Raw genomic sequence first — 13,519 nt, 5'->3', positions numbered from 1 at the left:
TTTGGTAACAGGTCCAGATGTACAAATTTTAAGCCCCCCTACAAAAAAAAAATCACCAGAGCCCCTTACGGGCAGCCCACTGGATTGGACCCTTATTAACTTGCTGAAGAAAAAAATTGTAAAAACTGCATCCATAAGTTGCTTGTGCAAATTCTATTTCAGATGCTTCGGCAAAAACCTATTTTTGCATGGCAGATTATTAGGGTTTTTTCTCATGGTTTTTCCCATCTGTGGCAAAAACTTGCCAACCCACTTGTTGGCATAAAATTGTTTGTAAAAAGAACTTTTTTATTTCAGAAAGTTAAATTAAAACTTTTTTTAGTTGGCATCATTTAGTCATATTGCGTTGATGTATTTAAAAAATAAATTACAGTTTTTCAAATTATTAGTACAACATAAAATTTTAAATTTTATTTGTGTTGTATATTTTCTAGGTAAAACTGAACTTGCTAAACAAGTAGCTAAATATCTTCATAAAGATAAAAAAGAAGTAAGATTTTAAAGCTATCTTTTTTTCGACATTAATGTAAACTTATTTCATAAGCACTTTGTTTAATAATTATAAGACATTTTGTAATAAAAAAATAGAGCTAATTGTTTTAAAAGAATTTAAAGAATTTTTTGTTTGACGGTGGTACATTGTTCGTCCATAATAGAAATAAACTGTATGATCAGAGAAATTAAAATGAAGTATTAAAACTTGCTTTTCTGTAAAATGTATGCTAATCCCTCCTTTTTTTTTTTTTGTTATATGAAAATTAATACTGAGAGTTTGAAAATTCTGATCCCTCAATGTCATTTAGGAGTAGAGAGTTTGTGATCTTGTGCCCTCACATAAAAAAGAGTAATTTTAAAAATAGACTGGACCTGGAGAGAAAATGACAAAAAATAAATGAGATTTTAAAATGCCTTGTTGCATAGCAAAATAAGTAATATCTGGGAGAAGATTGTTCCAAAGTTTTTATTCTGGTTGTTAATTTTACATTGATTAGAACATTCTTCACTATTTTTTTCCTGAACTAAAGTAAAATCATTGCAAAATAGATGTTAAAAATGTATGCCTTTCCATAGATTTGAAGAAATCACCAAAACACATATCTTAAAAAGCTGTGTGAAATTTTTTCAAAATTTAAGCATCTGCAATTAACATTTTCATGTACCAAACGCATATTTTTTTTTAAAGAATGACTTGAAGGAGACTAAAGGATGAAAATAAGGTTCAAGAAATGGAGAAATTACTTTATTGTAATTTACTCGAGTGCTTGACTTACATAGATGAAGAAACATCCATCCAACCTTTCATATATATTGAATATTTTTGTCAATTCCAGGCTAATCCCATAAAAAAAACACATGAAAGGTCTATTATGGGCTACTAAGGATACTTAGGTTATACGAATAATTATAAACTAAATTTAAGTTGAATAAATAAAAAAATTAGCCTTGCCAGATTATTCACGATCATAGTTTCACAAAGGGGAGAGTGTGTACTTTTATTGACCATATTTCCACTGAACTATAGAGTACATTTTATTTTGATAATATTAATTATATCTTATTAAATTTATTATTTTTGTAAACTTGAAAGTATGTTGAGCTTGTTTTTTTTTTTTTTCGTAGTTAAAATATTTATTACAGAAAAGCTTTAAAAGCTTTTAAAATAACAAAAACAAGTAGGAAACAAATATGACTAAATTATTCTTTTTTTTTGCTATTGATGTATTAAGGAATTTGAATTCAGAATTTTGTCCTTTTTGCAGAAATATTCTTAAAACCATATTTAAGTGCATTGTTATACAGTCATGTTTTCCCGCTGTACTATGAACGGCTATGCTAGGTTGTGTCCGAATAAAAATATATCATAATTTAAATGTAATGAAATCCATAATCAATGTCATATTTTGTATTTTTCTTGTTTTTAACAACTCTTTTTGGGGGATAGGGTAGCGGATCTTTGCTGGTACGCCATAACTACAACTTTTTTACATGCCTAACTTGGCCGAGCTATTAGGAAAATGAAAGAAAATTATTGCTGCTGTTTAATACAAGTTAATAGCTCAATCTGTTTGGAAGTTCTTCCATCTGTAGTAGGCTAATTTAATCTAAATAGAATAGAACCTGTTGCTGTTTTGTTTGTATTGTAGTCAAAACTGTTTTCTCCTTAATTAATGTTATTAATCTGTTTTAAATGTTTTCTAGGGGTTTATTAGGCTAGATATGTCTGAATATCAAGAAAAACATGAAGTAAGTTATTTAATATTGTTTTTGAAAATAATAAATAGTTTTAAAAATTTAACAATAATAATAGAATTTCCTGTTAACAAGTCTATAAGAAGTGGTAGGCGATTCATGCCACTCTTAGGACAACAGATTTTGGGTGGCAGCAAATTTCACAATGCCAATAAATCAGATTCAAGCAATGTATATTTAAGCCTATGTTTTTCAGACTGAAGTGTAGAAAACTTTATATTGCTCACTTCTCTTTGCCTGTATTTCTATTATTTCCATAGTAGTCATTAATGTATATCATTTATAATGTTACATCAGTACTCATTATTTTGTAAGTAGTGGGTAGGCTACTGCCTGTAAGCAAGGAGGTTCACTCTAAGAACTACTCAAAGAGAAATACAGTTGGCTCTCTGTTTAATTACTTTCAAGGGAGCACAAAAAATCGTCCTTAAATAGAATGCTTCTAAAACTACAGTGGAGCATACAGGACCCTGAAAAGCTGTCTTTAAATAAAGAAAGTGGTTAAATAGAGCATCTTTAAACAGAGAACCAACTGTATGTATTTTAAATTTCTAGTTAAATGAGAGATTTAATTTTTAAACAACAAGAGCTCATAACACAGATAAATCAAAAGCTCATTTGGTTTGATTTTGCAGTGAAATTCCTGATGAGGCTGTATGGAGCAAATTTAAATGGTTATACAAATTTTGCTGACAGAAAATGTGAACAATTTGAATTTGTATATAATGTATAAAATTTTGCATAAAGAAAAGTTTTTGTTTTGGGGATTGGTTTTTCATTACTTTAAATTCACTTTTGGGATGCTTAACTAAATGACTCTTTAAAGTAAAAACTATATTTTTATCATTTATTGTTAATGCGAAACTCTTATGCAATGCATACAAGAGTATTTAGTAACAGATGTTTGAATGAACATAATTGCTGAACCTTAGTGTCATGTGTTATTACTTGAACACAAACTATGTATAGTAAACAAGTGTTAATTATGTGGAATTACATTAATTTTTCCCTCCTGATATTTCCTTTAAATTGATCATGCTGCAAGAGGCACCAAATTTTCAAGTGTTACAAAAAAAGTAAATAAATAAATAAGGGAAGGAAAGTAACTTAATGTTTCAGTTTTGCTTTGGTTTTGAAGTATTTTTTAAGTAATTACATATCTTTCAGGTATCTAAGTTAATTGGTTCACCTCCTGGTTATATTGGGCATGATGATGGTGGTCAGCTAACAAAACAATTAAAAGCTTTTCCTAATGCAGTTGTGCTTTTTGATGAAGTTGATAAGGCACATCCAGATGTACTCACTATTCTTTTACAACTATTTGATGAAGTAATTAGATTTTTACTCTTTTCATTTACAATAGAGGCAGTGAGAAGCAAAGGGATGTAAGTTGAGTTTAAGTTTTGAATAAAACATTTGATAAGTTCAAACCATAGGTAGGCTTCTATTGAGAAGTTTTTCTAAATCAAGCTGTATAGCAGCATCTATCAAGCTACTAGTACTATCTCTTCCCCAAACAGATACATGTTTCCCATAGCTTTTTGCACTAGTAATCTCCAAATTTAACTTTGGCACTTTCATCCTGTTGCTTCTAAGTGCTTCAATTGAGATTTCAAATTAAAGATCTTTTTAAAAAATTGATTTTTTATCCATTGAATTTTGGAGTTTTATCATTAACTAGCTGACCCGGCGAACTTTGTTCCGCCTTAATGGCAATAAATAAGCAGATTGTGTTTTTTTTTTTTTTTTTTTTTTTGGAAAAAATACAAAAAAAAATTAAATAACTACATTAATCATTCATTATTATTTCTGTATTTTAGTACATAGGTTGCTCTTCACTTAAGTACCTTGTGATACACGACATTTTTTGTTTTATCATCAGGCGCAAAAACAAACAACGCAGATGGTCTTCCGACCCGTGAACATGCCACGTATAATTGACCATGTGAAAAACATGAATGTTCTAGATTTAAACCACAAACGTTTAAGGATTGGCCTTGTGATTTGTTGATGGTCATGGCAAATGCAAGACGTATCGGAAATTGAAGTCTTTTAAATTCAAACGGCATATCGGTTGGATCATCGGGATCCTCGGAATGAGAACTTCCTCACCTTTGAATTTTCCTATCATTATCGTAGCGTAAATTACATTGTTCATCAATTTACTAACCACCAAACGCGTACCGTTGCACAGTTTTGGTTGGTTTATGTTTCGAAGCATGATTACTACGGAGCCAACCTTTAGGCGTAAATTGTGCGGTGGTAAGCCAGGCACGTCCAAAGAGTTTAAAAATTCAGTTGGATAGTTGGTGGCTTCATCTTCATTTGTGACGCAGTCAATAGATTTGAATGAATGCATTGTTCCAATGATCTTATTTTGAATTATGTAGTTCAGGTCATTTACATCTTTATTCTTAGCCGCTAAAATTGCTCGCTCACTCAACCATTCATTATTTTTGTAGTTAGAAATAATATTTGGAAATACATTGTTGATAAGTTCGTCTTTTGATGAGACAAAATTACAGAAATTATTTGGAAATGATATTAATCCGCTCAATTCATCGACAGGTACTTGACCATTACCGATAGTCAGCAATTGCTCCGAGAAATCTTCAGCAGATGTATCATTAAGCAATGTAACTCTCATGTTTGTTGTCAGCTGCAGTTTCTTCACATAGCGCCATAGATTTGACGATTTGAGGCAAGCGTTTATTTCATCGGCAGCCGTAGATCTTGGAATTACTGGCAGTATTTGGCGGAAATCGCCAGACAGTAAAATCATTGCTCCTCCAAAACATCTCGAGTCATTGCGTAAATCTTTTAATGTTCGGTTAAGTGCTTCTAATGCACGTTTATGCGCCATTGTGCATTCGTCCCAGATGATGATTTTCGATGCCGCTAAAACTTTGGCCATTGCTGAGTGTTTTGCAATATTACACGTTGGTTCTTCAATAGTTTGAAGATTTAACGGTAATTTGAATGCTGAATGAGCCGTACGGCATCCTTCTAACAATGTGGCTGCTATTCCAGAAGAAGCAACTGCAACCGCTATGTTGGATCTCGCCCGAACAGTTGCTAAAACTAATGACATAAGGAATGTCTTGCCAGTTCCACCAGGGGCATCTAGGAAATATAAACCACCATTTTCATCAGCGATTGCCTTCATTAAAGTATCATAAACTTCCTTTTGTTGGTAATTCAACAGGTGTACATTCCTTTGAACTACTTAGCTGTCATTTTACGTCAATTACATAGCTGTCATTTGCGTTTTGTTATTCCAAGTCTGATTCTTTTTTGTTATACCACGTTTTATAGTGACTGACGTTTCATGTCAAGTCACACGGGAACGCTGTAGAACGGGATAAAAAGTATCCTATGTCCATCTCCTGGCTCTAAGCTACCTCCCTACCAATTTTCAGCCGAATCTGTTCTGCCGTTCTTGAGTTATAAGTGGTGTAACTAACACGACTTTCTTTTATATATATAGAATTGTTACAAATGTCTTATTTGAATGATGAAAATGAACTATAAAAATATTCAGCAGAATTATACGTTATACTATGCCCTTGCTCATGTCTGCAGATTTAAAACTTGTCAAGTTTTTCTTCTACAAAGAAAGGACTGTTTTACATGTGCTAATATGATTGATAAAGATTTAAATTGTTTTTTCATTTTTTAACTTTATAATCTTGAAATTGTTGTATACCTTATTGGTACTGTTTAATAAATGACCATTTTTCGCAAATTTCAATTCTCCAAAAATGGAACCAATTTAACGTGAGTCAAGACTTTATGGAGGGAAAAATATTTTTGTTGTTTATCATTAGTTGTAAACCATGTAATCTTAAAAACAGACCAAAAAAATTAAGATTTTTGTTCATACAATTTATGCTCTCATATCTTCTCCCCCTCCATTTTTTAAAAATTTCTTTTGTTTCTTATATCGTTTTTTTTTTTTTTAACAATTATCTTAATATAGTTCTTGTTTATCAGCTGTTATTTTAAAAATCATTTTCCATTTTTCAACGTTTTGTTTTTCTGATTAATAATTTTGTTCTTTCGGAACTGTATCATCAATGTTTCATCTGTGTTTTAAAGTGTAATCATTGCTTCTATCGGGGTACACCTTAAGATTTATTGTCACTTAAAACCTTTTGATAAAGTTTTTTGAATATCTGTGAATAAAGGCACCCATATGCAAAATTTTAAGGGGGGGGGGGGGCTCAGATATTTTCTCCATGGTTTAGTAGGATATTTTCCCCGTAGAAACCGATTTCAGTACAGATTAGAGTTATTAAAATTTGTTATTTTTAATAACTTATTCATTAATGGCTGGGAAAGAAATGTTTTTACATTTAAGAAAAAAGTACTAAAAGCAAGGAAGTTCTAATTTCAAATGGGGACTTGAGCCCCCACTTGCCCCCATATGGGCGCCCTTGGCTGTGAAATTTATTGACTAGGAAATATATTTGAGCAAATATATATTTTTTTATTCTCAAGTTTTTTTGATAATCAATTTTGCAAAGTGTTAAAGTATCAAAAAACCACTTATATGTATATGTTATTTATACTTTGTCATAACTTTTAATTTTCTTGTCGAAAATTCTGTCTAAACTCTGATAGTCTTTATAGGGTCGCTTAACTGACGGCAAGGGTAAAACAATTGAATGCAAGGATGCAATTTTTATCATGACCTCCAATTTAGCAAGTGATGAAATAGCAAATCATGCTCTGCAGTTGAGAGCTGAAGCAGAAGAAATTGCCAAGCAAAGATACAGTGATAACATTAGTAAGGATATCAGTCTTTAAAAGAAATGTTTTGCTTTTGTAATAATTATAGAGCTGATGTTTTCTGCAATTATTGGTTGAAACTTGATGTTATAGGTGTTTGTAGCATTCTGCTCTGATGTTGCCATACAAAATGCAATTGTTTCATTTATCCTAACTGTAAAAAACATCTAATAATATCATAGTTTACTTGTTTATTCATAGGTCATTAACTTAGATTTCATAATATTTTCATTTTTATTTGGAATTTGTGTTATGTAAATATTGTTCCCAACTTTTAAAATGCTTTTTTTTAAATATAATTTCGAGTACATATTAAGTAGTATGATCACTATAGTTTACCTTTTATCACTTTTTACCCAATTCATAGACTCCTTGAAAACAATTCTTATTTTCAAATGACAGAGGTGCCTCAAACTTGAATTTTGGGGAAAAAGAAAATTTTCAGTTAGCAAAAGAAACTCGAAATTTCCCCGAATGATAAATCACAAGCATGCACAGAGGAGACGAGTATTTATTCCTCATTATCAAAAGGGAAAAAAAAAATATGCAATATTGCAGTACTATCCCTGAATTTTCCAAACTGTCAGATAAAATATACCATATAAGGAAATTTTTTGGGAGGTCACAACGATCTTCCATCAAGGACCTATGGAAGGGAAGACTTAGGGGAATGGGCCTCTCCCAAAGTAAGCTTCATCTTGAATAAGGATTTTAATATTTTCAAACTTAAATTTGGAAATTTCTCATAATGTTTGACTTAGAGCCCTCTCTTGAAATAAATTCCTATACATGCTCTTGTGTACTACTCTTCACCAAGTTAAAAAGAATTTTAACTTGCTGCAATTGCTTTTTCCATAAACGTAGAAATCAAGATTTACAGTCACCATATTGCACCTTATCAAGGAAAGTGACACAACTCAAAAAAACAGCATTGGAGAAAATTAAGATTTTATGTAATACAGTCTAACCTGTCTATCTCGGATTTTACAGAAGAAAAGAAAAATTCGAGATTTGGAGGTTTCAAGATACAGAGGTTTTGAAAAAAGTTTTTAAAAAATAGGTAATTGTAGCAATTACTCGAAAGTAAAACTTTGGAAGCTACTTTACTGATCAACAATGTCCCCTTCCTCTCAGTTTCCGAATGGATATAATTGCTGGAAAACTTGCTTTTTGTACATAAAGTTTTAATTCTGGAGGATTATGTGATTACTAATATTAAGAAAAATGCTTTGTGTCTCCAAATTCCAGTTAATAAAGACCGTTGGGGATTGAATTCAAGAAAGACACTTTATTCGAAATTCAAGATATACAGGTTTTCAGAAAATTTCATTCGAGACAAACATGGAGGAAAACATTAAATTAATACTTTATGTGCAGGGAAAATAAAAAACTTCGACATAGAGAGGTTTTCGAGATAGACAGGTTCGAGGTAAACAGGTTTGACTGTAGTAGTTTTAAGTGATTTAAATTCAAATGTTACAATGTGTGTAAAAAAAATTATATTGTGATGTTTACTGATTAGTATTTGTTGTTTGAATTAATAATGAATGTTTAAATGTTGAAAATTTTTCTTCTAAATTATAAAACGTTAATGGTGTGTCGCAATTGTGATTACATTGTTTTTACGCCACCACGCACCAGTTATGTAAGCTAACTTTGTGCATTGTTGCAAGAAGAGAATTAAATTTAGATTTTAAATCAATATCTAATATGTTTTCCCCAAATTTTGAGTTCTGTCCCTTTCCTTGCTGGTGTGCAATATGTGTGGAGACTGAGTTTGAAAAATGTGATTCAAACATTTATCAGCAGTTGCCTACTTTATTTCTTTTAATTCATAAAAAAAAACTTGCCCTTCTGAAATACATTAATAGAATCAGGTGGTGCGTTTTTTTTTTTTTTTTTTTGTATGGGTGAATGTAAAATAGTACAGATTCAGTATATTGTGCTATCTAAAGTAGAGTTCTGGCCCTTTTCCCATTTATGTGACTCTTTGTAGCTACTTTACTTACTCTCTTCTCTTCAGATAATCCTGTTTAAGGAATTACAGCCCAAAATAGTTTAAATACATCTCATACCCTTAGTGTTGGATAATTCCTTTAATGCAATTTTAAATATTTTTCTCCTAAAAGGCATTGAAAATGCAATCCTGTAGTTTTGTAAGATTCATTATTATGTTAGGTTTGTTTTATTCATTCTTCATTGTAATTTCAATATTTTTTGTGCACTAACTAAATATAAAACTTTTTAATTGCATTTTCAGATGACATTGAAATGTTTGAAAAGATTACAATATCTAAATGTTTCAAAGAAAATGTGGTTCATCCCATCCTTAAGGTATGTATAAACTTTATGGTATATTATTTATTGAGGATTTGACGCACACAACACAACCAGAACATCACTAATTTTTTATAGAGTAGACAACTGCCATTTCTATATTTTCTGTTTAATAATATTTGTCTAATAAATTATCTAGAAATTGTTGTTGCACTGCATTTTTTTCCATTATTCAAGTTTTAAATATAAAATTGGGAGGGTGTAATTCATTTTTGTTTTGTATGTTTTTTCTACATTTATGCAGATGCATACAGAAAAAACATTCTTAATTAAAAAAATTTCCTAAATAACTAATAGCTTCATTTATTTAAAGAAGATTTTTTTGTTTTTAGGTAATTGTTTTGACCATAAAAAATGATTCAGTGTCTAAATTAAAAAAAAAAAGAACTAGTTTGTTACAAATTCAATGTTGTTACAGAAAGTTCACTAATTTAATTTTGAATAATGTATCTATAACCGCATTGCCTTATTTTGCATTAGCTCAATTTTATTTAATTCATTCGTTCTGATAAAAAAGTAAATTTGTTTTGCAATTTAATTAATGATTCCAAAAACTATCTCCTTTGGTAAAACCTTGGAGATGGTGTTTGAACTCATTAATTCCAATTTTTCATACATGTAAATTACAAGCAACTGAACTTCCAGTAAAAATATAATCTTATTTTAACATGATTTTTTTTATTTACTCATTGTGGATTAAACTTGCCGTTAAATTTTTGTATTTCTTACAGGGTCATTTTAGAAGAGATGAATTTTTAGGACGAATAAATGAGATTATTTACTTTTTACCTTTTTCGAAGTCAGAGCTATTTAATTTAGTTCAGAAGGAATTAGAACAATGGGCTTTGAAGGTAAAGAAATTTCTTGAATAAATTTTATTTTTTGCTACCTTTCTGAACCTTTGATAGTTTATGTAGAGAGATTTCTCTTGTGTTTTCATGTTTTGTTAAAAACTGTAAAATTATTATTGCTTTTACTTTAATAAGTTTGTAACTATGCAGAATGGGGTCGTTTTCAAAATTTTTAAAGTATTTTTTTCTGAAAGAGCATGATTACACTTCTGTCGTGTAACATCACAAATGATAAAATGCCATTCAATGTTGCCATTCACATAGCAAAATATTTAATTCTCATCTTTACTCTCGTGTATTGGCAACGATATGGTTGATAGCAAGCGTAGAGCGCAATATTTGATTCGCTTGTTGATTATCATAACGTGGAATGTGGTAGAAAGATGCACCAAATTGCATCATATGTGACATCATCAAGACCACGCCTTGTTTTCAAAATCGGACATTTTAAAAAATTATTTAAAAAATAGTTGTTGGGAAAATGAAAGTATTTTCTTGGTCCATGTTATTTTTTTTTTTTACTCATTCTATCCATTTCAGTGACTAAAAGTAGTACTTTTGACTAACAGAAACAACCCCATTGTTGCAAAATCGTACCAGAAATCAATTAAAAATGTCTCATAACAGACTTGAAAAATAGACCCTCAATTTAGGAAAAAACAGTTCATGAAAAATCAAAAGCAAAACTACTTAATTGTGTTTTTAGATGTATCTAACTAATACACTGGTAATTATTCTACTTTTAATGTGAAATTTAAAAAACGAAAATGGTGTCTCTACATTGTATGAATTTATGGGAAATGACCCTAATATGTTTTGCGTGTTAAATAGGCCAAAGAAAGACATGGCATTGAGCTCACGTGGGACAAAATTCTTTTGGAAACTCTGGCTGAAGGTTATGATGTGCATTATGGAGCAAGATCTATCAAACATGAGGTACTATACTCCTCATTTTCTTTGTTTTACACTTTGTTGTTTTAATAAATATAAAGTAATTGTAATTTTTTCAAGATAAGCATAACTGGGATATATTTAATGGCTTGGGGTAAAAAAATTATCCCAAGAGTCTCAATTAGTAGAGATCCAGACAAAAACTCATTGCTATGAAATTTGTGAAAGGAACCAAAAATATCAAAAAACGTGTTCAATTATAACCATATAATTTCAATTACGACCATATTTTAAAAGACTCTTCTTAATGTTTTTTTTTAAGCACTGAAATTAAGAAAGCAATTAAGTAAGGCACTGAAATTATAAGTTACAAATTATTGAAAAAAAAAAAACCTTGTGATTTGATCTTAATATTATCCTTTGCAAAAAATGAAGCTGTGTTTTTTGTATCAAATGTGTCCACATTTTGATTTAGCATAAAAATAATTATTTACCTTAAAAAAAACTTTAATTTCAGCTATTTGATGTAGGATGTCAATTAAGGTTAGACTATAGGGTAATAAGGCAGCTGGTATCCTAAAGAATAACCTTAAAACAGAAACCATGTGCAGTGATGCACCTATTGCATCTAATGTGAGCTCCTGCATTCCTGTTCCAAAATTAGTTAAGCTAAAATAACTCCTATTTGCAACAGAATGAATACTTTTGCCACAAAAAAAATTACATTATTGTAAAAAGTTACAGTTGTGTGTGTGATAATTTGGCTGTTGGTATTCTTACTGAATTTTAATGCTGTCCATAGTCTTCTTGTTTCTGAGATTGTTATCTTACAATGTTGTTTAAAAGAAAAATGTTTTTAATTTCCACTTTTAAAATAGTGGAAATTTAATTTTTTTGGCAATCAACTTTTTGATTGTGAGAAATTGTTCTTTAAAATGAAAAGACTTTATGTGCATCCGAGCTGTTAAGAACTTATATAGACATGCTCCAAAAATAATTTTGCTATTCTAAAATTGGTAGTTTTATTGCTCCAAAAGTGCTCTAAAACCACATATAGACAGACGTCATTGCATGTGTGTATTTTTGTGTATGCAATTTTAGTTTAGTCTTAATAATCTTTCCCCCTATCCCCCTATGTAAAAGATCAAAATTAAACTAAAGTACAAACCGTTGTTTTCGTTTGTAGATTTATTTGGGTAGAATTTTTTCATCTTATTTATTTTTCATCATATTACACCATCTGTAATTAGTTAACTGTATAAAATTTTCCAGGTTGAAAGGAGAGTGGTGAATCAGTTAGCTGATGCTCATGAGAAGAGACTAATTGACAAAGGATGTGCTGTTCATATTACAGTTGAGGAGGTCATTGGACCACATATCAAACAAAATCTGAATGACAAAGAAAGTGTTACGAGGACTATTAAGCTGCAAATGAAGCCTAAAAATAAAGAAAAGTCTTATTTAGACTTAAAGCTTAGTAATTATGCTCCATTGAGTAGTATTTGAACCTGTGTGTAAAATGTAATAGATATGTAAAATAAATTATATTATGTACATTATGCTTTTGTGGTATTTCATTATTGAATTTACTCGTTATGAAATTAATAAGTTATATTTTAATGAAATTGCATCGACTGCCGTTTCACGTGATTAGTGAAATGAATATTTTTCATTCTACTTCATTTCCATCAATTGACAATCAGTGGATTTGAAAGTTGTTTTTCTCTTTATGGTTTGAAAAATTACACTATAAATTCATTTTAAAAAAATCCTAACAAATCTCCAGTAAAAGCCCTTTAATGCCGACACTAACAGAACAATTTTTTTTTGTCCGCATAAGAGGGATGTCCATCAGGAAGGGTTTTACTGTATGTACCATTTAAATACCTGAGAGTTATTGTAAGTATAACGGGTGCTTTTAGCTTTGCTTTTCCAAATCTCTCTGACAGATTTTTTCAAGCTTCTGGACCAAAGTAGGTCGTAATTTTTAGCTTAGGAGATATGTTGTTATTGTGAAATTTTTAAATAAAAACCAGAAATGAGAAGTAAATCTATATTAGTATGTAAAGTATTTAGAAGTGTTCTTAAATAGGTACTTAACAAACTCTTAGCTGATGTGGAACTGCTTCTGCATGTAAAAATTTGTGAGGTTATAAAGACGCATGCTAGCACAAGGAACGCAGCAGTGTTGCTTCTTGAGCAGAGCTATTGAACTGCTTCGTATACATTACTGAGGACTAGGAGCTGCTCCCTAGCGGATTCTGTCAGAATATGTTTAAAAATTGCTTTCTGAAGGTTGACAGAGAACGTTGTATCTTTTTCTCAATTTGGGCCAAAGTAGCCCGCATTTACAGTATTGAGTTTTAGAGGGGGGGGGGGGAATGTGCTGTTTAATTGAG

At 30.5% G+C, this 13,519-nt stretch overlaps 1 protein-coding gene across 1 annotated transcript in view; it reads left to right on the top strand.

Annotated features, from left to right (window-relative positions):
* Positions 1 to 12,658, top strand: part of LOC129216384 (caseinolytic peptidase B protein homolog) — a 67,619-nt gene extending 54,961 nt beyond the window's left edge. Inside the window, exons 9-16 of the mRNA XM_054850598.1 lie at positions 435 to 490; positions 2,200 to 2,244; positions 3,418 to 3,579; positions 6,883 to 7,039; positions 9,302 to 9,375; positions 10,110 to 10,229; positions 11,061 to 11,165; positions 12,393 to 12,658. Of these exons, the coding sequence (XP_054706573.1) occupies positions 435 to 490; positions 2,200 to 2,244; positions 3,418 to 3,579; positions 6,883 to 7,039; positions 9,302 to 9,375; positions 10,110 to 10,229; positions 11,061 to 11,165; positions 12,393 to 12,626 (953 nt within the window). The 3' untranslated portion in view covers positions 12,627 to 12,658. The remainder of the gene's footprint in view (positions 1 to 434; positions 491 to 2,199; positions 2,245 to 3,417; positions 3,580 to 6,882; positions 7,040 to 9,301; positions 9,376 to 10,109; positions 10,230 to 11,060; positions 11,166 to 12,392) is intronic.
* The last annotated feature ends 861 nt before the right edge of the window (positions 12,659 to 13,519 follow it).

Source organism: Uloborus diversus, chromosome 2, assembly GCF_026930045.1.
Source record: "Uloborus diversus isolate 005 chromosome 2, Udiv.v.3.1, whole genome shotgun sequence".
NCBI lineage: Eukaryota > Metazoa > Arthropoda > Arachnida > Araneae > Uloboridae > Uloborus > Uloborus diversus.
This window is presented reverse-complemented; position numbering and strand designations above follow the sequence as displayed.